This window comes from Leucoraja erinacea, chromosome 2 (assembly GCF_028641065.1).
Source record: "Leucoraja erinacea ecotype New England chromosome 2, Leri_hhj_1, whole genome shotgun sequence".
Classification (NCBI taxonomy): Eukaryota; Metazoa; Chordata; class Chondrichthyes; order Rajiformes; family Rajidae; genus Leucoraja; species Leucoraja erinaceus.
In genome coordinates this window covers 4,008,638-4,032,438 of record NC_073378.1, presented here as the reverse complement: position 1 = coordinate 4,032,438, position 23,801 = coordinate 4,008,638, and the positions used below count along the sequence as shown (strand labels likewise).

The 23,801-nt window shown below is 41.6% G+C and overlaps 1 protein-coding gene across 1 annotated transcript in view; it reads right to left on the bottom strand.

Annotated features, from left to right (window-relative positions):
* Positions 1–11,634: 11,634 nt before the first annotated feature.
* Positions 11,635–23,801, bottom strand: part of LOC129716279 (phosphoinositide 3-kinase regulatory subunit 4-like) — a 24,167-nt gene continuing 12,000 nt past the window's right edge. The window contains exons 5-9 of the mRNA XM_055666154.1: positions 23,711–23,799; positions 20,626–20,726; positions 19,653–19,741; positions 15,093–15,213; positions 11,635–12,409 (exon numbers count right to left, since the gene is read on the bottom strand). Of these exons, the coding sequence (XP_055522129.1) occupies positions 12,239–12,409; positions 15,093–15,213; positions 19,653–19,741; positions 20,626–20,726; positions 23,711–23,799 (571 nt within the window). The 3' untranslated portion in view covers positions 11,635–12,238. The remainder of the gene's footprint in view (positions 12,410–15,092; positions 15,214–19,652; positions 19,742–20,625; positions 20,727–23,710; positions 23,800–23,801) is intronic.

The window sequence follows — 23,801 nt, the reverse complement described above, 5'->3', positions numbered from 1 at the left end:
TGCTAGCGCCCGCCGGGGGCTTTGACTTTGACTTCGGGAGAGGAATGGAGAGCAGGGGAGAGACAAGACTTTGCCTTCCATCACAGTGAGGTGGAGATTCACTGTGATGGATGTTTGTGTAAATTGTGTTGGTGTGTGTCTTGGTTCTTTCCTTGTATGGCTGCAGAAACCAAATTTCATTTGATCTTCATGTGAGGTTCAAATGACAAATAAACGGTATTGTATTGTAAAATGTTTTTCTCATCTTGCTCCTAAAAGACTTCCCCCTTATCCTTAAGCTGTGACCCCTTGTTCTGGACTTCCCCAACATCGGGAACAATCTTCCTGCATCTAGCCTGTCCAACCCGTTAAGAATTTTGTAAGTTTCTATAAGATCCCCCCTCAATCTTCTAAATTCTAGCGAGTACAAGCTGAGTCTATCCAGTCTTTCTTCATATTTCTTCCTAATCTGAGTCTATCCAGTCTTTCTTCATTCTTCACCAGGAATCAGTCTGGTGAACCTTCTCTGTACTCCCTCTATGGCAAGAATGTCTTTCCTCAGATTAGGAGACCAAAACTGTACGCAATACTCCAGGTGTGGTCTCACCAAGACCCTGTACAACTGCAGTTGATCCTCCCTGCTCTTATACTCAAATCCTTTTGCCAAAGCCTAAAAGCCTGTACATCTTTGGAATGTGGGAGGAAACCAGAGCATCCAGAGAAAACCCATGTGGTCACGGGGAGAACATACAAACTCCGTACAGACAGCAGGCGTAATCAGGATCGAACCCGGGTCTCTGGCACTGTAAAGCAGTAACTCTACCGCCCTTATAGGCTATTAGGAGCAGTAGATAAGGCCATTCAGCCCCTCATCTACTCCGTCATTCAATCATGGTTGATCTATCTTTCCCTCTCAACTCCATTCTCCTGCCTTCTCCCCATAACCCTGACACCCGTACTAATGAAGAATCTGTCAATTCCCACCTTAAAAAATATCCATTGGTTTGGCCTCCACAGCCGCCTGTGGCAATGTTTTCCACAGATTCACCACCCTCACCACATCTGACCAGGCATCACCAGCATCGCCTACGTTCCCATCAGTAATGGGCACAATGTGCTGGAGTAAGTCAGCAGGTCAGGCAACATTTCTGGAGAACATGGACAGGTGATATTTTGGGCCGAGACCCTTTCCTTGACAGTAATAACTGTTGACACCCCACGTCTGCCTCAGCTCATCGGCAGCTGAAACCTCTCTTCATCCCTTTGCTGTCCTAGTTATTCCAGTACTCAGGGCCAGTTTCACATCTTCTGCCCAACATATCCTGAAGCAAATCTAATACTGCTGACCCCTGTTTAACCCACCCACTTTAATTCCCAGTTACTCATCCCTTGCCTACTTTAGCTCATCGGCTGGCAATGTCTCCATTGCACAATTGCTATCCATTTTCTAATCCTTCATGGCCTTTAATGGATCTTCCCACCCTCCCCACGCCATCCACACAGACAGTCACACTTACTGCATTGTGGCATGCAATTACAAATATTGGAATGTCTGTCCTTAATTGGTTCTGAGTTCTGTCAAGCCTCATTTTATTTGCTCCAGCAGTAGAACTGCTTCGATTCCAGGTTTTCGGTCTGGAATTCACTCCATAACACCAATTCCGGCATGCAGGGATTTAAGTTAGAAAGGTGACGTCAACTTTAAGGATACCTCCCATTAAACACAAGGGAACCATGTTAAGGGAATAATGTTGTCAAGCAGGAAAGAGTGCAGAGATGTTTTACGAGGATGTTGATAGGAATCGAGGGCCTAAGCTACAGGGAGAGGTTGACAGGCTAGAACTCTATTCCTTGGAGCACAGGAGGTTGATGGGTGATCTTATAGAGGTGTATAAGATGAGGGGGAACTTCTTTACTCAGAGAGTGGTTCTTTACTCAGAGAGTGGTAGCAGTGTGGAATGAGCTTCCAGTGGAAGTGGTGGAGGCAGGTTCATTGGTATCATTTAAAAATAAATTGGATAGGCATATGGATGAGAAGGGAATGGAAGGCTATGGTATGAGTGCAGGCAGGTGGGACTAAGGGGGAAAAAAAATTGTTCCGCACGGACTTGTAGGGCCGAGATGGCCTGTTTCCGTGCTGTAATTGTTATATGGTTATATGGTATAAATTATAGGAGCAGGGAGGTTCTACTGCAGTTGTACAGGGTCTTGGTGAGACCACACCTGGAGTATTGCATACAGTTTTGGTCTCCTAATCTGATGGACATTCTTGCCATAGAGGGAGTACAGAGAAGGTTCACCAGACTGATTCCTGGGATATCAGGACTTTCATATGAAGAAAGACTGGATAGACTCGGCTTGTACTCGCTAGAATTTAAAAGATTGAGGGGGGATCTTATAGAAATTTACAAAATTCTTAAGGGGTTGGACAGGCTAGATGCAGGAAGATTGTTCCCGATGTTGGGGAAGTCCAAAACAAGGGGTCACAGTTTAAGGATAATGGGGAAATCTTTTAGGACTGAGATGAGAAAAACATTTTTTACACAGAGATTAGTGAATCTGTGGAATTCTCTGCCACAGAATGTAGTTGAGGCCAGTTCATTGGCTATATTTAAGATGGAGTTAGATGTGGCCCTTGTGGCTAAAGGGATCAGGGGGTATGGAGAGAAGGCAGGTACAGGATACTGAGTTGGATGATCAGCCATGATCATATTGAATGGCGGTGCAGGCTCGAAGGGCCGAATGGCCTACTCCTGCACCTATTTTCTATGTCTATGTCTATGAGAAGAATAGATCGGGTTAACGTACTGAGTCTCTTGCCAAGGGTGGGGGAATTGAGAACCAGAGGATATGGGTTTTGGGTGAGGTGGGGGGGAAGGATTTATTAGGAACCTGAGGGGTGAAGTTTGCACACAAAGGGTGGTGGGTATATGTAATGAGCTGCCGGAGTAGATGGTTGACACAGGTACTATCGCAATGTTTAAGAAACATTTAAATAAGTACATGGATAAGACAGGTTTAGAGGCATATGGGCCAAACACAGGCAGGTGGGACTAGTGTGGACGGGACAGGCTGATTGTTGTGGGCAAGTTGGGGTGAAGGGGCTGGCTCCACGCTGTTTCATACTTTGTCTAGGCAACACAGTGGAGTCCCTGCCTCACAGCACTAGAGCCTTGGTGGATGTTGGACAAGTAATAATGAGGAACAAAGAAATAGTGGACATACAGAATACGTTTTCTTGCATCAGTCTTCACAGTGGAAGACCCAAACAATATGCCAGAAATGCAAGAGAGTTTAGTTTAGTTTATTGTCATGTGTACTGAGGTACAATGAAAAGCTTTTGTTGCGTGTTATAACTCATCAACGGAAAGACTATACACTGTTACCATCGAGCCATTCGCAGCATATAGATACATGACAAAGGGAATAATGTTCTGTGCAAGGCTAAGTCTGATTAAAGACAGTCTGAGCGTCTCCAATGAGGCAGATAGTAGCTCTGGACTGCTCTCTAGTTGTTGATAGGATGGTTCAGTTGCCTGAAAACAGATGGGAAGAAGCTGTTTGTGAATCTGGAGGTGGGCATTTTCACATTTCAATACCACTTGCCCAATGGAAGAGGGGAGAGGGGAGAAGAGAGAGTGACCGGGGTGAGATTCATCCTTGATTATGTTGGGGGCCTTGCCGAGGCAGTGTGAAGTATAATCAAAGTCACTGGAAGGGAGTTTGGTTTGTGTGATGGTCTGGGCTGCATCTACAATTCTCTACAATTTATTGTGGTCTTGGATGGAGCCGGCTGTTCCCAAACCAAGCTGTGATGCATCCCGATAGATGCTTTCTACAGTGCATCTGTGGAAGATGGTGAGAGTTGTTGGGGACATCGTGAGTGGATGCTGCTTAGTTGGATTTTCAGATGGCCTTTGATAAGTTGCCTGAGGCTGCTAAACAAGATAAGAGCCAGCGGTATTAGACGCAAGGTACAAGAATGGATAGAAGAGTAGCAGTCACGGTGGCGCAGCGGTAGAGTTGCTGCCTTACAGCGAATGCAGCGTCGGAGACCCGGGTTCGATCCTGACTACGGGTGCTGTCTGTACGGAGTTTGTACGTTCTCCCCGTGACCTGCATGGGTTTTCTCGGAGATCTCCGGTTTCCTCCCACACTCCAAAGACGTTCTGGTTTGAAACATAGAAACATAGAAAATAGGTGCAGGAGTAGGCCATTCGGCCCTTCGAGCCCGCACCGCCATTCAATATGATCATGGCTGATCATCCAACTCAGTATCCCATACCTGCCTTCTCTCCATACCCTCTGATTCCCTTAGCCACAAGGGCCACATCTAACTCCCTCTTAAATATAGCCAATGAACTGGCCTCGACTCCCCTCTGCGGCAGAGAGTTCCAGAGATTCACCACTCTCTGTGTGAAAAAAGTTCTTCTCATCTCGGTTTTAAAGGATTTCCCCCTTATCCTTAAGATAAGGTTTGTAGGTTAATTGGCTTGGTAAATGTAAAAATTATCCCTAGTGGGTGTAGGATGGTGTTAATCTGCAGGGATCGCTGGTCGGTGTGGACCTGGTGGCCTGAAGGGCCTGTTTCCGCACTGTATCTCTAAACTAAACTAAATTGGCTGACTGGCAGAAAGCAGAGAGTGAGAATGGTGATGAGGAGGAATTTCTTTAGCCAACGGGTAGTCAACTGAGGAATTCATTACTACAGACATCAATGGAGGTCATGTCATTAGGTATTTTTAACGCAGAGATTGCTAGTTTTTTGATTAGTAAGGGTGGCAAAGGATACTGGGAGGAGGAAGGTGAATAGAGTAGGGAGGGAAACATAGATCAGCCATGATCGAATGGCAGAACATTTCGCAGAATGCAGAATGCATTTCGTTGTCTCTGTACTGTACACTGACAATGACAATAAATTGAATCATTTCAATTTTTCATTTAACAGGCACAATAGGCCAAATGGCCTCATTCTGTTCCTATGTGCTATCTTAGAAAACAAAACCAAGGTCCTGTGGGTCAGAACACACATAGAGAACACACATGAGGAGGATGCAAGGTGACTTGGATAGGCTGGGTGAGTGGGCAAATGTTTGGCAGATGCAGTATAATGTGGATAAATGTGAGGTTATCCATTTTGGTGGCAAAAACGGGAAAGCAGACTATTATCTAAACGGTGGCCGATTGGGAAAGGGGGAGATGCAGCGAGACCTGGGTGTCATGGTACACCAGTCATTGAAGGTAGGCATGTAGGTGCAGCAGGCAGTAAAGAAAGCGAATGGTATGTTAGCTTTCATAGCAAGAGGATTTGAGTATAGGAGCAGGGAGGTTCTACTGCAGTTGTACAGGGTCTTGGTGAGACCACACCTGGAGTATTGCGTTCAGTTTTGGTCTCCAAATCTGAGGAAGGACATTATTGCCATAGAGGGAGTGCAGAGACGGTTCACCAGACTGATTCCTGGGATGTCAGGACTGCCTTATGAAGAAAGACTGGATAGACTTGGTTTATACTCTCTAGAATTTAGAAGATTGAGAGGGGATCTTATAGAAACTTACAAAATTCTTAAGGGGTTGGACAGGCTAGATGCAGGAAGATTGTTCCCGATGTTAGGGAAGTCCAGGACAAGAGGTCACAACTTAAGGATAAGGGGGAAATCCTTTAAAACCGAGATGAGAAGAACTTTTTTCACACAGAGAGTGGTGAATCTCTGGAACTCTCTGCCACAGAGGGTAGTTGAGGCCAGTTCATTGGCTATATTTAAGAGGGAGTTAGATGTGGCCCTTGTGGCTAAGGGGATCAGGGGGTATGGAGAGAAGGCAGGTACGGGATACTGAGTTGGATGATCAGCCATGATCATATTGAATGGCGGTGCAGGCTCGAAGGGCCGAATGGCCTACTCCTGCACCTAATTTCTATGTTTCTATGTAGAGTCATAGAGTGATACAGTGTTAAACCTGGTTCTTTGGCCCAACTCGCTCACAGCGGCCAACAATGTCCCAGCTACACTAGTCCCACTTGCCTGCATTTGGTCCATAACCCTCCAAACCTGTCCTATCCATGTACCTGTCCAACTGTTTCTTAAACGTTGGGATAGTCCCAGCCTCAACTACCTCCTCTGGCAGCTTGTCCCATACACCCACCATCCTCTGTGTGAAATATGCTGAAATATTCCAACAACAGCAAAATTTACAAGCACTACAAGACTGTTAAATTGTACAACATCCAGATGGTTTGTCCAGTGGTTCACTTTCAAGAATTGTGGAGGAATAATTTTTAAAGGAATTTGGTGAATACACAGTGAATTGTTGAACAGTGAATAGAAAATTGTGATCTAACCACTTAAAAAGGAAATTACTGCTTATAAAAACGCTAAATACAAACAAACGAGGGTTTACAAACCTGTTGTGATGCTGCAAGTAAGAATTTCATTGTTCTGTTTTGGTACATATGACAATTAAACACTCTTGACTTTCTAGGAATAAAAATAATAGTTCAACAACAGCTGAAAAAATATTGCTCTTGTGGAAATACAATTTGCCAAGTTCTTTTAAACTTAGGAAGCGGCAAAATAAACTTTGTGCCACGTTAAACAATCTTGATGTCCAACAGAATTATTAAAAAAGTAAGGAAGAGCATTGGTCCTCCATTTTCATTGTTGTAGCATTTCCCAGAGGAAAGTTTGAACACACAATACTCCTAAACACAGTCTAGGTGCACAAACACCGACACCTTTGCCCGCTTTACCCCTTCTCCGACTTCTCTTCCCTAGTTCCCATCCTCTCTCAAAGCTCCTTACCCCATTCCCTTCCAGCAAATATACTCTTCCCTTCTGTCAATTCTAGTTTAGTTTAGAGATCTGGCATGGAAACAGGCCCTTCGGTCCACCGAGTCAGTGCTGACCAACAATCACCCATGCACTAGTTCTATCCTACACATTGGGGGCAATTTACAGAGGCCAATTGACCTAAAAACCTGCATGTTGGAGGAAACAGGAGCACCCGGAGAAAACCCACAGGGAGAAAATACAAACTCCATCCAGAAAGCTCCCAGTCAGAATGAAACCTGTGTCACTGGCACGGTAAGGCAGCTATTCTACCACTGCGCCATCTTCTTTTCAGCTTCTTTCCCTTGCATTCACCCCCTCAAACTCAGCCCCTTTAATGTACCCCCCTCAAACTCAGCCCCTTTAATGTACCCCCCTCAAACTCAGCCCCTTTAATGTACCCCCCTCAAACTCAGCCCCTTTAATGTACACAACACATTCTATTGTTAGTAAGAAGTTATTCGGCCTGAAACGTTGCCTACCTCCTTCGCTCCATAGATGCTGCTGCACCCGCTGAGTTTCTCCAGCATTTTTGTCTACCTTCTATTGTTGTGTATACTCCTGTTGTATTGCTTCATCCTTTCAGCACATGTTTTTGTTCCCCTTTTCTTTTGTGTACTTACCTAAATTCCTTTGGCAGTATCGAAGGTTGTTGCCTCAACCCCTTCCTGTGGTAACAGATTCCCCACATCCCAACCTCTCTCCGAATATGTCAGTTCTCAGTTCCTTACATATTGGGGCTTGTTATGAATCACCGTGGATATGGTGACCCCGTGCCGGTCCCCTGAGGTCCAGATGGAGGGAGCAGGCGAGGGCGGATGCAAGAGCAAGACCCAGTGAGAGAGTGAACCAAGATCTTGCCTTCTGTGCCCTCAAGGTCGACTTCGGGAGGCACTCCCAAGAACACAAAGGTTGAAGGTGGTTGGGTGAGGAGAAGGAGAATGGTTTGCTGGACGATCCAGATGGTGGTGATGGCTCGAGGCCCCGCAGCCGTCTGGGGATCGCCTAGATCGAGTGCCGCTCCAGACTGGACTGGAAAATTGTGCCAAAACCTGGCGCCCCTTGCATGCGGTCTCAATGGATTATTTCCATGCACGCTATACTAATTAGTGATTGCGCTTAGGTATGGCCAATAATTTCACTCCACACGCAATAATAAAGAATGATTGAACAATTGAAGAGGTTGGAATTGTCAAATCTTTCAGGAAAGTCTCTCAGGCAATATGTAGAAGGGAGAGGGCAAAGCTTGATTTAATCTGAGGGAATTTGGAAGGGCAAGTGACTGAAGTGTCTATGAGCTAGTTTTTTAGAACCAGCTTCCACACTGTATGACTTTATATCTTCAGAGAAACTGATGTTAAGTATTGATTTAAATTATCTGCTAAATCCTCGTTTCGGATTATTAATTCCGAAATCTCACTCTCTCGGAGCCCACATTTCAATATCTCCACTCTTTCTAGGTATGTTGCAAAACCTACCTGAATCGTCGCTGTGAATCTGTCCCAGCCCGTGTGTGTGATTTTGGCGCTGTTTAGAGGGGGCGGGTTTAAATCGGGGTTTTTTCTAGGCTGTTCCAATCGAAGATGTTCAGCCTAGTAAATCATTAATGAAAAATCGCTGAAAGACCCCGTCGCAAAAGGTATTATTAGTTTTACATGCCTCGAATAATAGTTATAATAGTTTTAAAATCATTCTCTCAACCTCTCTCAGCCCCAGGGTTTTATAAAGCAAACAATTAAAGGTATGTACCTTATTTTTACATTAAAAGGGGCTTCTTAAGACCCCTTTATACAAAGTTTACTATAGCGAGTAGTTCATTTGGGGCTCTTTATATCCCGCAGTATTTTTCTGGGCATTTGAGGGTACAAACCCAGCGCAATGTGAACGTTCTAAACCAGCGCGTTCACAGGAACCCACTAGAAAGCTGATTTAAAATGGACTTTAATTCACAGCAATTGAACACTAAATTCCTTCCATTTGGCCTATAAATTGATGTAAATGAGATTTAAAAATTATGTTTTATGGTGAATTATTTGTGAATATTATTTGGACACTTAGGCTATTTAAAAATGTTAATCATTTATTAAGAAATGGATAGATGTTTAGATCTAGTAATTGAACTTTGAAATTAGCTACAATTGGGTAACTAACTAATTATATGCTTTAATTTCAGGTCATCCAAGTTAGATTATTTTATATTTGTTTCAGAATGCTTCATAGAAACATAGAAATTAGGTGCAGGAGTAGGCCATTCGCTCCTTCGAGCCTGCACCGCCATTCAATATGATCATGGCTGATCATCCAACTCAGTATCCCGTACCTGCCTTCTCTCCATACCCCCTGAGAAGGCAGGTACGGGATACTGAGTTGGATGATCTATCTATGTTCAATCTATGATAACTGAAAATTTCATTCAGTTCTCTTAATTTTTAAGAAGGTTATGGGCTTTTGACTGTCCATGATCACAGCTTTTTTGTTATGTCCATAGAAAATCAATAGGGAACAAGATGCTAATTTCCGAGTATGAAAATGGCCATAACTTTTTTATTACTTGAGATATGAAAGTGAATTAGGTGTCAAATTAAACTTCTTTTTATGCTTTATCCGATGGGATAAATTGCAGACTTGATTTTTTAAATCTCAAAATTTTGTAACATTGCTACTCTTTTCTTTGTAAAAAGCATGTATGTTCTCCCCCTGGCCTGCGTGGGTTTTCTCCAGTGCTCTGGTTCCTTCCCACACTCCAAAGACGTACAGGTGTGTAGCTTAAATGGCTTTGGTAAAATTGTAAAATGTTCCTGGTGTATACGATAGTATTAGCGTGTGAGGATCGATAGTCGGTGCGGACTCGGTGGGCCAAAGGGTCTGTTTCTGTGTTGTATCTCTAAATTAAAGATACAGTAAACCCTCATTTTAACAGACCCCTTTATAATGGACTTCAGATATAGCAGGCAGACCAACTGATGCCACCCGTGGCTCGATACCACCTTGGTAGAGGCTGCAGGTCAGAGAGGAGGGAGCCCCATGGTGACCAAGTAAAATAATCCATGTACATTTTCAGTGTAGTGTCATGGAGGCACACTAAAATTATAATCAATTCCTGATAATGAAAACACTAAACTAATGGCATCTCCCAGAAGGTGAAAATTATGTTAGTGAAACTTTTATTCTTATGTTATTATTTCCACAATAAACAAAAAAAGTTTCCAGTTAATAGCTGTATTAGTGTACACTTTAATGCAGATTTATATTAGCACAACATTTAAATTGAAATAATTGTCAAAAAATAAGTTATTTTTATCAACATGCTTTTATTCATTATAATCCGCTGTGCAACGAACTGGCCTCCATTTGTTTAACATGCCTATCCTTACACCTGTCGGAGGTTCAGTGGCTCTTGACATCTTATTCTTCAGCAATTAGACGTTAAACTTTAGAGATACAGTAAGGAAACAGGCCCTTCGGCCCACGCCGACCAGCGATCACCCCGTACACTAATCCTATCTTTCACACCAAGGACAATTTACAATTTGACCAAAGCCAATTAACCTACAAACCTGTACGTTTTGGTGTGTGGATTGAAACCGGAGCACCCGGAGAAAAGCTACGTGGTCACAGGGAGAATGTACAAACTCCTTACAGACAGCACATGTAGTCAGGATCAAACCTGGGTCTGTAAGGTGCTGTAAGGCAGCAGCTCTACCGCTGTGCCACTGGGCCACACCTTCTGCTTCATTGATACTGCTACAATGTTGTAATGTGTGATTACACTACCTCAATTAGCACTCAAGAATAAATGTGCTAATTGAAAGGTTCTGTAATTTTAACTTTTTATTTTAATGATAAAGTTTCCTTCCCCAGTGTTATAATGGATCAGGTTTGAGAGGATCACAAAGAGGGGCATCAGGGCACCATACAGCTTCATCATAATATTTGCAACATAGAAGCAGTCTCCAATGGCATAAATACTTTCAAGAACTTCAGCAGCACAAATAAATTTGAGAATAGCAAACTTTAGATTATAAATCGCTAAATGTTTGCATATTTTACCTGCTTGACAAAATATGACCTCAACGCCAGCAGGCTGCCAAAACTGTTTTACTTTGATTATACTAGGTTTCTAGAAACTGAAAGCTTAATTTAAATCAAAAATAAATTTTCCTTTTGCAACATATTTTTAGTGTTTGCAATATTTCTATATCTTTACCGAATAAGGCGATATCCAAACATACCAACTAATCCTAAAAAATCCAGGTGCTTTACTATACTGAGCAGCTTAAATATTAAAGCGATTTTGCTCACTGACAGCTACATGCTCATGTACTTTTTTGACTTGAAAATATTTGGCAGTGTTTTTACATTTGTCAAAACCCTGCCAAAAAGTGTCCAAATATAAAAAGAAAAAAAATTGTTTTGGCAATGATGACTTTTGTCTTTGTTATAGTTTTTTTTTTTAAATTGATGTCAATTATCCTCATACAAACTAAGAACATTTCTAACATAAACTTTGAAAATCTAAATTGCATCCAAGGTTTTTTGAGTTTATTTTCTTTACATCATTTGATGGCTGCTTAATCATTTTGTACTTAATCCGCTGCAGCACCCTGTGCACATTATTAAATATTTAATTATTCTAGACTACCTTCATAGGCCCAAAGTTTATCTCACCTAAGGACTCATTACACATCTAAGTTTAACTTAATAAAAATCACTAGATAATCCCTGATGGTCAATATCCTGGAACTTCAGTCTAAATACATTGCAAAACTCAGCCTATAGCTGTGGTCAACAACCTATTAACAAAAAAAAAAACTGGAACGCAAAATGCTGCAACCATTCAAGAGTTTACTTTTAATGATTCTGGTCATACCCTGTTTCCAAGTGGTCTCCACACAGAACCAAACTAACATATGAAGAAACTTACATCAGGCATATTATCCATCTGAAGGTGCCCAAAAATGTTTTAATAATTTACTTAAAGTTATATGCTCTTTCAAATTCCAAAGTGCTCTTGAATAATTCACGATGAAATTATTTGGAATTGACGCAAATCTGACTTTAAAAAACATTATACATATTCTTGTATTAACAAAGTTCAAACACTGAGAACAAATTCTTTACACACGCACACACAGAATGGCGAGAATACATTCAAAGCTTATAAGCTGCTGTTAGTCATATTCTGGATTATGAAGTAATATGTGCAAACTCCTTTCTGCAGTTCGAACATCATTTAGGATGTAAAGGTTAAATAATTAGAAAATGTGAACATACTCTTTCCCATAAAAATAAGAATGTTACACATATTAGGCTTTCATTTTCATGAGGCAATTATCTACATCATTTTCTCTGCTCCATACTGTAATCAAATGTATTAATGCAGTTGTTTCTTTAACATTATATTGATGAAAACCAACTGAAATACATCTGCACTTCTACTTCCAAACTTTGACAATTCCATCTCGTGAAGCAGTTACGATAAAACCCTGAGTGGTTTGGAAAGCCGCAAGATCTGTGATAATATCGTGGTGTCCAACTGGGAGGGATTCCGGACCTCTGCGTGGCACATCATCTGATGATCCAACTTTCTGCTTGCTGTGAATTTCCTTCCAAAACAAATTATGATGTTCTCATTTAACTGAAACTCTTTAAAACATTTTTTAAAAGTCGAGTATAAATGTCATTCCGAAATATAATTTCCATAAAAGGAAAAGCATTACTTAACTTGTTTCAATGTTTAAAGTCAAATACAACAAAGTTAGTACTTTTGACTATTATGAAGCTTCATTAATCGATGTATCATGTTAAGCAAAGTACACAAATCAAAAGCCCCTTGATTATTTCAATCTTTTTGTACACTAGGTGTCCTGGATAAAAGTTAATTTTTTTTTAAATTGTCAAGACAATTTGGCACAAATTAGCGAAAACCAACAAGAATTTCAAACAATCCGAGCAGTTACAATTTGATATATGCCACTGTTTAAGCGGGGGGGGGGGCATTTAATGGAACCTTTCATGTAGTTAGGACTTCCCCAAATTCTTCAAGGTATTGAAATACAAGTAAAGTGGGAGGTCACTGACCTGACACAATAATAGTTTCTCTCACCACTGAAAGCAGTCTGACCTGCTGAGACTTTCTAGCATTTATTAGTTAAGATTCTGCACAAAATCTTGTGTTGGCTGCTGACTAAATGCAGGGCGTATATGAATTCCTCTGCTTACGTTAAAATCCAGCTCTTGTACAACCATCTAAGGGAGTATATTGGGCCTTGCATGTTTTCCTTTATTTGAGGAATAGCACAAGTGTAGTATTCCTCAGTGAGGGCGCTGATTATGTGGCCATAACCTTTGGAAAACGGCTACTACTTCTATTGAGTCAAATAATATATATACAGAAAAGCAAAAACACAACCGAAAATAATAAGTCTGAAATCCAAAAAAGTCTGTTTAACTTGTCAGAAAGAAATTACCTCTTCAAAATATTACAATTTATTTCTTTATATCATCCTTTAAATTGCCGTATTTCTCTCTTTTCTAATTTTTTTTTTTAACGTTTTGACCATAACTAAACTCAACAAAAATGTGGCCTTTACAGTGTTTTCAATTGAATGCATTTTTTTGACAAATTAAAAGTAATTCAGCTGTTAATTAGTTACTCTGTAAAAAAAAATATACCAATTTTCGAGCCAGCAGTGCAGACTCGAAGGGCCAAATGGCCTCCTCCTGCACCTATTTTCTATTTTTAATTATTTTCCCTTTTCAAGCTTTTTCCGCCCTGCTACCGTCTGTACCCATTTCATAATGAACCTTAAGCCACACAAAATTTTGATTAATTTGATATTTTTATTTTTCTCAGGGGCCAGGCAAAAGAACAGGTCAGTGTCAATAGACAATAGACAATTGACAATAGGTGCAGGAGTAGGCCATTGGGCCCTTCGAGCCAGTACCGCCATTCAATGTGATCATGGATGATCATCCCCAATCAGTACCCCGTTCCTGCCTTTTCCCGGTATCCCCCGACTCCGCTATTTTTAAGAACCCTATCTAGCTCTCTCTTGAAAGCATCCAGAGAACCTGCCTCCACCGTCCTCTGGGGCAGAAAATTCCAGTGTCATAGAGTGATACAGTGTGGAAACATGCCTTTCTGCCATCATGCTTCACTAGTCCCACCTGCCCGCGTTTGGTCCATATCCCTCCAAACCTGTCCTATCCATGTGCCTTCTAACCGTTTCTTAAATGTTGGGATATGTCCCTGTCTCCTCTGGCAACTTGTTCCATACACCCACCACCCTTTGTGCGAAAAAGTTACCACTCAGATTCCTATAAATTGGTTTTCCCCCTTCACATTAAACCTATGTTCTCTGGTCCTTGATTCATCTACACTGGGCAAGAGTGATGCTATCCCACGTGGACGGCAACACAAATTCCATAATGACAATTAGTTAAATTAAATTTAGTTAAAATTAAACCAAAATAAATCTAGAATACCTGATAACTAATTGTAAAATAACGTGTGTGTGTGTGTATATACTGCATTAATATATTTTTAGTTCATTCTTTCTTGTGTCTAATTTATTTTTAAATGTTTTTCATATTTAATTCCTTTCGGCAATGAATAGGAATCTTGGAATCAAGATAAAAGCTGTTTGATGTATGTCTATTTCTCTAGAATCTGCCTGACATAATACGTATTCCCATCTTTTGAGGTTTTATGAAAAAACTGCCACCTTGACTAACGCATACCATACAATATAACAATTACAGCACGGAAACAGGCCATCTCGACCCTTCTAGTCCGTGCCGAACACATATTCTCACCTAGTCCCATCTACCTGCACTCAGACCATAACCCTCCATTCCTTTCCTGTCTATACCTATCCAATTTATTTTTAAATGATAAAATCGGACCTGCCTCCACCACTTCCACTGGAAGCTCATTCCACACAGCTACCACTCTCCGAGTAAAGAAGTTCCCCCTTATGTTACCCCTAAACTTCTGTCCCTTAATTCTCAAATCATGTCCTCTTGTTTGAATCTTCCCTACTCTCAATGGAAAAAGCTTATCCACGTCAACTCTGTCTATCCCTCTCACAATTTTAAAGACATCATATATCAGGGCTCACTCAACAGTTTGTTAAAGAAACATTTAAATGAGTTTAAAAATTAATCAAATGTTGGTGGCTCTTTATTATGTCACAAAGAATTAATATTTTGTACAAAAAACGACTTTAGCACATTTCAATAAAGGTTTGAGAGATCTTTCAGATAGTTATACACAGATAAGCCTACCTGGACAACCTCAGTGCCTTCAATTATCTTTCTGTAGTAAGAGACAGATGGGCAATGCAGAGCATCATTTGCACCTCCAGCTACAATGTATGATCGCTCTGGATATGCCAAATCCCAGAACCTGTGTGAATATAAATGAATTGTTAAATTAACCCTTAACATTAGTTCATACCAGTTGTGGTTGTTCTAGTGGCTACAGTGGACTTGTTACAAAATGTAAGTTTGTGAGGATGCTGCCACTGAAGTAGCTCATTTGTGCTACTGACTCATTGGAGAAGCCTCTGTTTACTTTAGTTTAGAGATACAGCATGGAATCAGGCCTAATGGGCCCACCTAGTCCACGCCAACTACCACTCACTAGTTCACACTAGTTCCACATTAATACACTTTCTCATCCACTCCCTTCACGCTAAGGGACAATTTACAGAGGCCAATTAACGTACAAACCCGCACACCTTTGGGACAATAGGAGCACTGGGAGAACGTGCAAACTCCACCCAGACAGCACCTGAGGACAGGATTAAACCAAGGACACTGACGCTGTGAGGCAACAGTTCTACCAGCTACACACTGGCTTTGGGAAGGAAGGAAGGATGCATTTCCATAGTGCAATTCACAACTTTAGAAACATAGAAAATAGGTGCAGGAGGAGGCCATTCGGCCCTTCGAGCCAGCACCGCCATTCATTGTGCTCATGGCTGATCGTCCCCTATCAATAACCCGTGCCTGCCTTCTCCCCATATCCCTCAACTCCACTAGCCCCTAGAGCTCTATCTAACTCTCTCTTAAATCCATCCAGTGACTTGGCCTCCACTGCCCTCTGTGGAAGGGAATTCCACAAATTCACAACTCTCTGGGTGAAATTTTTTTTTCTCACCTCGGTCTTAAATGACCTCCCCTTTATTCTAAGACTGTGTGGCCCCTGGTTCTGGACTCGCCCATTGGGAACATTTTTCCTGCATCTAGCTTGTCCAGTCCTTTTATAATTTTATATGTTTCTATAAGATCCACCCTCATCCTTCTAAACTCCAGTGAATACATGCCTAGTCTTTTCAATCTTTCCTCATATGACAGTCCCGCCATCCCAGGGATCAATCTGGTGAAACTACGCTGCACTGCCTCAATCACAAGGATGTCCTTCCTCAAATTAGGAGACCAAAACTGTACACAATACTCCAGATGTGGTCTCACCAGAGCCCTATACAACTGGAGAAGAGCCCATTTACTCCTGTACTGAAATCCTCTTGTTATGAAGGCCAACATTCCATTAGCTTTCTTCACTGCCTGCTGTACCTGTAAGCCAACTTACAATGACCGGTGTATAAGGACGCCCAGGTCTCACTGCACTTCCCTTACCTAACCTAACCCCATTGAGATAATAATCTGCCCCCTTGTTTTTGCCGCCAAGGTGCATAACCTCACATTTATCTATATTATACTGCATCTGCCACGCATCTGCCCACTCACTCAATCTGTCCAGGTCACGCTGCAACCTCCTAACATCCACTTCACAATTCACACTGTCACCCAGCTTTGTGTCATCTGCAAACTTGCTAGTGTTGCTCCTAATTTCCTCTTAAATCATTAATATATATGGTAAACAGTTGCAGCCCCAACACCGAGCCTTGCGACACTCCACTTGCCACTGCCTGCCATTCTGAAAAGGACCCATTCACTCCTACTCTTTGCTTCCTGTCTGCCAGCCAATTTTCTATCCATGTCAACACCCTACCCCAATACCATGTGCTCTAAGAACACCTCATAGCACTTTGTAGCCAACAAAGTAAATTCTGAATTGTAATTAGAGGTGTAAATTCAGAATTGTAATTAGTTCAAGAAGAAACTGCAGATGCTGGAGAATCGGAGGGGAAGAAGAAAGGAGAAAGCTTTCCCCCCCCCCCCCCCCCCCCCCCCGTATCACTCTGAGGAAGGGTTTCGTCCCGAAACGTTACCCATTTCCTTCGCTCCATAGATGCTGCCGCACCCGCTGAGTTTCTCCAGCAATTTTGTCTACCATGAATTGTAATTAGACACCTAATTCCATAGTGTAATGTTCCAAAAACAACACTGTGGTAATAACCAGATTTCTGGCATTGGTTAAGGATTTATTTACTTAATGTTGACCACGCATTGTCCTTCTTCCTTTATGTCCTGAGAGGCCAGGACCAATTTAACATCTCTTTTGAAAGATAGCCTCCAAAAATGCAGCTTTGCTTTTGCACAAGTTTGTCAATTTAAACTTTACTGCCATTGAAGTCAAACGGTACTAACTGAGATAGCTCTGCTGAGTTTCTTTAACCTTGTGAGGTGTAACATTTGAAGATTATGTTTCCTGTATGGAAGAGGAAGATCTGCTAAGAGACAACTTCTGTGAGCTGATGATGATGTGGTGAGCTGATGATGATCTGATCAGGCTGGACATTTATGCTGCAGTGATGAAACAGCTGATAGTCACCAAATATTGAAATTGGACACAAGCGGTGGATATTGATGTCATTTGATGATTAACAATTGCGTAGGAAAAAAACTGTCTGCTAATTAATACTGACCAAAATCAATTTCACAGCTCACCTCAAAAGATTGAATATCTAAAGCTGGTCTACATATGGAAGTAAACCAGGCTTTTGAACCTTTTGCCAGAATCAGACATTTTCTCCTCTTCCGGGAGAAATAATTAGCCTGCTTCGGCAGATGTTCCAAAATTCCCTAACTATTAAGTACAACTTTAAATGCTCTGTCAACAATGTGGTTGATCTGCCAGTTAGCTAATGATAACACGATTATAACAAGGAAATTAATACTGTCTGTTGATTTTAATACATAAATTTAAAGTGAGCGAGGTGTGCCAAATTTGCCAAATGCCGGAAGAAATACAGATGACAATAAATAAATAACTTTCAGCTGTTTTCCACAAGGTCAAAGGCAGATAGTGGACTTTAAATACAATGAAGTACCATTAATCTCACCAGAAAACAGCAGAATGTATAATGCTCATTGTAATGCACAAATTCTACAGCACTTCAAGGAGATAGACAATAGGTGCAGGAGTAGGCCATTTGGCCCTTAGAGCCAGCACCGCCATTCACTGTGATCATGGCTGATCATCTACACTCAGTACCCATTCCTACCTTTTCCCCATATCCCCCGACTCCACTATCTTTAAGGAGTCCTATCTAGCTCTCTCTTGAAAGCATACAGAGAATTGGCCTCCGCTGCATTCTGAGGCAGAGAAGTCCACAGATTCACAACCCTCCGTGTGAAAACGTTTTTCCTCATCTCCGTACTAAATGGCTTAAACTGTGGCCCCTGGTTCTGGACTCCCCTAACATCGGGAACATGTTTCCTGCCTCTAGCGTGTCCAAACCCTTGATAATCTTATACGTTTCAATAAAATACCCTCTCATCCTTCTAAAGCGAATGCCCCCAACTTGAGTGTGAACAATACTTTCTTCATGCAACATGGGAAATTTACTAGCTTTGTAGTGGAATAATGCGGAAATAGAAGTCATCAATAAAGTGGACAGCAAACTCACAATTCATAAAGCACGACAACCAGCTCACAGACATGTATACACTTGAAAGGTTTGGGCCAGTGATATCCTGCCCCTTCACTTCTGCCATCATAGTTTGAATTCTATCAATCTTGTTTCAAATAACTCCTCTCTTGAAACACCCCCACCCCCTAACCCTCCCTTGCCCTCCCTCTACCCCTCCCTCTTTATCCCCTCCCCTTCCCCGCCTTCTACCTTTCATCTCTACCCCCCTCCCTCTCCACCCCCCTCCCTCTCCACCACCCTTCCCTCCCCAAGGATTGAAGAGGGAGGGTGAAGAGGAAGAGGAGGGAGTGCTGGGGGATGAGGAGAGATGAGCCGTGCCTGCGCAGTTGGGGGCTATGCGTGAGTGGTGCAATATTGCATTGGCGGAAACGGCTTGCGTTGGGGGAACGGGCGAGTGGTGGAATCTTGTGTTGGGGGAGCAGACTCAACAGGTCTGCACTTGATCCATTTTACAATAAAAATACAAAAATCTTGTCAATAAACATTCTAAAGTCATACCAAGCAAATTGAAATTTCCAATAAATGTTCTAATTTTCTTCTCATTGTTATAGTCCCCTGATTGGGAAACAAAGAACTTTACAATAGTTTAGAAGTTCAGGAGCAAAGATAATCAGGAACTTCACCTACTATGTGCTGTGATATTGCAAGGACTAGTTTGTTATATCACAAGGACTACTTTGTTTGCCCGCGTATAAACATGTATATGTGGGAATGACATAATATGGGCACGGCACTCTGGTTGCAGGTGGCCTCGAAATAAACAGAGCCTTGATTTATGCTCAGCTTCAAACCCCTAAATACGTGTACTTGTGGTCATTCCAGAGTCATAATAACGGTATCACAGATATCGGACCACAAAGTACAACACTCAGTGTGGACGACACATTTAATTTGTGGATCTGTACTCTAGCTGCTAAAAATAGCAAAAATAATACTGCTTCAGATAATAACAAATATGTTCTTCACCCAATTTTAATTTAAAAAAATTCAAAATGTACAATACCTTATTCTCATGTCTGATCCAGCTGTTAGCAATAGAGGATTCCCATCTGCTGGACTGCAGTAGATTCCATGAACACTATGTGCTGAAGGCTAAAAAGTAAATATAATCAATTGGACCTCAAACTTGCTTTGGTTACTAACACAACAAGCCTTAATTTTATCTCTATGCAATAATAATTGTAAAGATGCCTTCAATAGTGAAGACAGAAACACTAATCACAGATGAGGAATCCCAAGTGTGAGTAATCATATATGCAGACAAAAACTAGATGCCTGCCCAACGATTTATTAATCATGTCCTAACTGACCTGGGATCATTACCAGCTTTTACAATGGATCACTTGATCCAAATCATTAGTGTAGATTGTAAATAACAGATGTCAAAACATTTTACAATGAGATCTTTACACTGAAATCCTAATGATGCTCCTTGTGCCAAGTAGCAAGTTACTGACCAAAATGATTAGTTCAATCTTTCTCTTCTCTGCCCATTAACAAATTCTCTGTCCATTAGTTGTTCCCAACTAATGATCCCTCACTAATGCACCAACCTCCTGAGGCATATTATTGAATGCTTTAAAAAAACAAATCAAGATACATCCACTAGTTTTCCTTAATTCATCATCTTTGGCAGCTCCTCGGGGTTCAAGAGGAATTACTTCCACTCCAGTTCTCTGCTTTCAGTGGCTGATAAAATGTCATAAAACCATGCTGTCTCTGCCATATGAAATGGTGTTTTTCTGTGTGTCTTATTATCATCTACTTAAGAATGGACTCAATTTCTTTCCTGGCAAAAGTCACCTACCCTTCTCTATCTTCCTGACACTGCAGTAGTGTGTTAACCTATATTTTATACTGAAGTCTCCAGAACAGAGTTTGAACTCAGTCTTCGGTCTCAAAGACAAGGGTGCAATGAGGCATGAATAACAACTCGAGTAGAACACTTCCTAAGCATTGAAGGTATAGCTTCCAACCTGCATTTCTGAGAGAGGTGGTGCACTGCTGGCCCAGAGAGTGAATCGCCGGTCTCCAGTTTCCATGTCCCACATTGAAACTTCATTATTTCCCTGCACAGCTGAGGAGGAATATCAAAATAAACATTCAGAAAACGTGGAGTGGAATCTTCAACAACAAAAAACAAAAAAAGTGCTGGCGGGACTCAGGTCAGGCAGCATTTTTGGAGGGAATAGACAGGTAACATTTCAGATCAGTACCCCAAGTGTGACGGTCACTTTAACAATGAAATTATAAGCTGTATGATTAGTGGAGATGGTTCAGCTGCTCCAGCTGCTACAGTCAGGCAAACGCCTCCGTTGCCATGCTGTGAAAATGGAGAGGTTGAGAAGGAGTTTCTTCCCAGAGGCCATTCGGACTGTAAACTCCTATCTCACCAGAGTCTAACTTTACTGTACCATTCTACTGTTTTTTAAAATGCTGGGGTTTTTTTTCCTTTTTCCTTCCTCCCACAATATGTAATATGTAAAAGAATATGTGATTCTGTTCCATTGTGTTTGTAGTTTGTTTGTTGTTTGTTTTTTGGACAAAAGTCCGCGAGCATTGCCACTTTTCTTTCACTGCACATCTCGTATGTGTATGTGACGAATAAACATGACTTGTCCATTATGCCTAGAAATGTTGCATTCTAGATATAAAGCAAGCAGTGAAATAACAATAGAATTGAGACTTTAAATTAAAGGTTATGTAAAACTATGATTAATTACCAAGAGGAATCAATCATCAAATATCATATAGATAGATACAAAAAGCTGGAGTAACTCAGCATCTCAGGCAGCATCTCTGGAGAAGGAATAGGTGACGTTTCGGGTCGAGATCCTTCTTCAATATCATATAACTGACATTGCAATTTACAAAGTAAGAAAACAATGGAAGTGTTATTGCTGGATCATGTACTAGCTACAGTAGCACTTCATCAAAAACAAAGAGCTCTAAAGTAACATTACACAATGTTTAACTCTAAGTTTGCCGGTATCTGACTTGTTCTTTTGGAAACTTGCTGGTGCAGTGTTGGACCCATGGTGGTGGAGGACAAGGAGGGGTGAGGCTATTAAAGGGAACACCATGGACTTCAACAATTGTACTATACACATTTTTACATCTCACTCAAACTCCATTGACATTCATTTTGGAAAATCTGAATCGAAACAGTGAGGAGGAACACTGTAGATTTCCTGCTACAGCTCCATTAGAAAATAGACTGATACTTCGGCCCACACCAGCCAATGTATCCCAGCCACACTAGTCCCACCTGCCCGCATTTGGTCCATATCCCTCCAAACCTATCCTATCCATGTACCTGTCTAACCGTTTCTTAAACATTGGAATGGACCCAGCCTCAACTACCTCCTCTGGCAGCTTGTTCCATTCCTTTGTGTGAAAAAGTTACCTCTCAAATTCCTATTAAATGTTTTCCCCTTCAACCTGTCCTCAATTCACATACTCCGGGCAAGAGACTCTGTGCATCTGAGCTATTTCTCTCATTATTTTATACACCTCCATAAGATCACCCCTCATCCACCTACACTCCAAGGAATATATCCCTGCCTACTCAACCTCTCCCTAAAGCTCAGACCCTCCAGTCCTGGCAACATCCCCGTAAATCCTCTGTGCAACCTTTCCAGCTTGACAACATCTTTCCTATAACATGGTGCCCAGGACTGAACACAATACTCAAAATGCAGCCCCACCAACGTCTTATGCAACTGCAACATGACCTCCCAATTTTTAATACTCAATACTCCGACTGATGAAGGCCAATGTGCCAAAAGACTTTTTAACCACCTTATCTAACTGCGACTCCACCTTTAAGGAACTACATCTGCACACTTAGATCCCTGTGCTCTACAACACTCCCCCAGCGCCCTACCATTCACTGCCCATGCTATAGACTTCTCAAAATGGAACACATCATATTTCTCTGTATTAAATTCCATCGACCATTCCTCAGCCCACCTGGTCAATCGATCCAGATCCTGCCGCAATGTTTCATAACCATCTTCACTATCTGCAAAACTACCCACTTTTGTATCATCGCCAAACTTGCCCTATATGTTCTCATCCAAATCATTGAAATAGATGACAAACCGTAAAGGGCCCAGCACCGAACCCTGAGACACACCGCTAGTGACAGGCATCCAGTCCGAGAAACAACCTTCCACCATCACCCTCTGCTTTCTTCCGTGAAGCCAATTTTCTATCCATTCAGCTATCTTTCCTTGGATGCCACGCGATCTAACCTTCCGAAGCAGCCTACCATGCAGAACCTTGTTGAATGCTTTGCTGAAGTCCATATACACAACATCCACAGCTCTGCCCTCATCGACCTTTTTGGTCAAGTCTTCAAAAAACTCTGATTTGTGTGTCACGACCTCACACATACAAAAACTATCCCTAATCGGCCCTTGTCCATCCAAATGCCTGTAAATGGAGACCAATTCAGTACAGTATTAATTAGTTTTAAATTGTGGAGGAACATTGTCCGGCTCTGCAGCATTGCAGTTTCCAAGATTCATGGCAATCTTATCACAGACTAATTCATATGCTTAATGCTCCAAGCTCTTTCCGTATTCTTGTGCATATCTAAACTCCTTCACATCCCCATTGATGGTTTCACCTTCTGCTGCCAAATTACTAAACTCTTGAATTTCCCTCCTTCCTTATGACTTCCCAAAAATCTTTTCACTATTACAATGTCTTCTTTCACTAATTGTTCTTATCTGCCCAAATATGTTTGTCAAACAAAATAAAATTCACGTTCTCTCTCTCGCTCTCTCTCTCTCTCTGAGAGTATGCACTAGGATGTCATCAATATACTAGATATGTTGCATAAATGGAAGATTTTGCTCTGTACAGAGAGATGGCATTAATTAGTATCAAACAGCAGATGACAGACAGAGAGGACCAAGAGCCTTGATGAGGTCAGCAATGCTGAATTTTAAAGTGTTAAACGACAAATTGTTTGGAGGAGACAGGATGGCAAATGCAGGGGCAATGAAGCCAAAAATATTACACCATGTAATTGAAGTGAAGCAATGTACGTACCTGCGATGACCCATGACTGGCAGAGAGGATGCATTAGCAGCTGTCGAATGCGAGCTCTGGCTGGGTTGACAATGACTTGAAATGGGCAGCT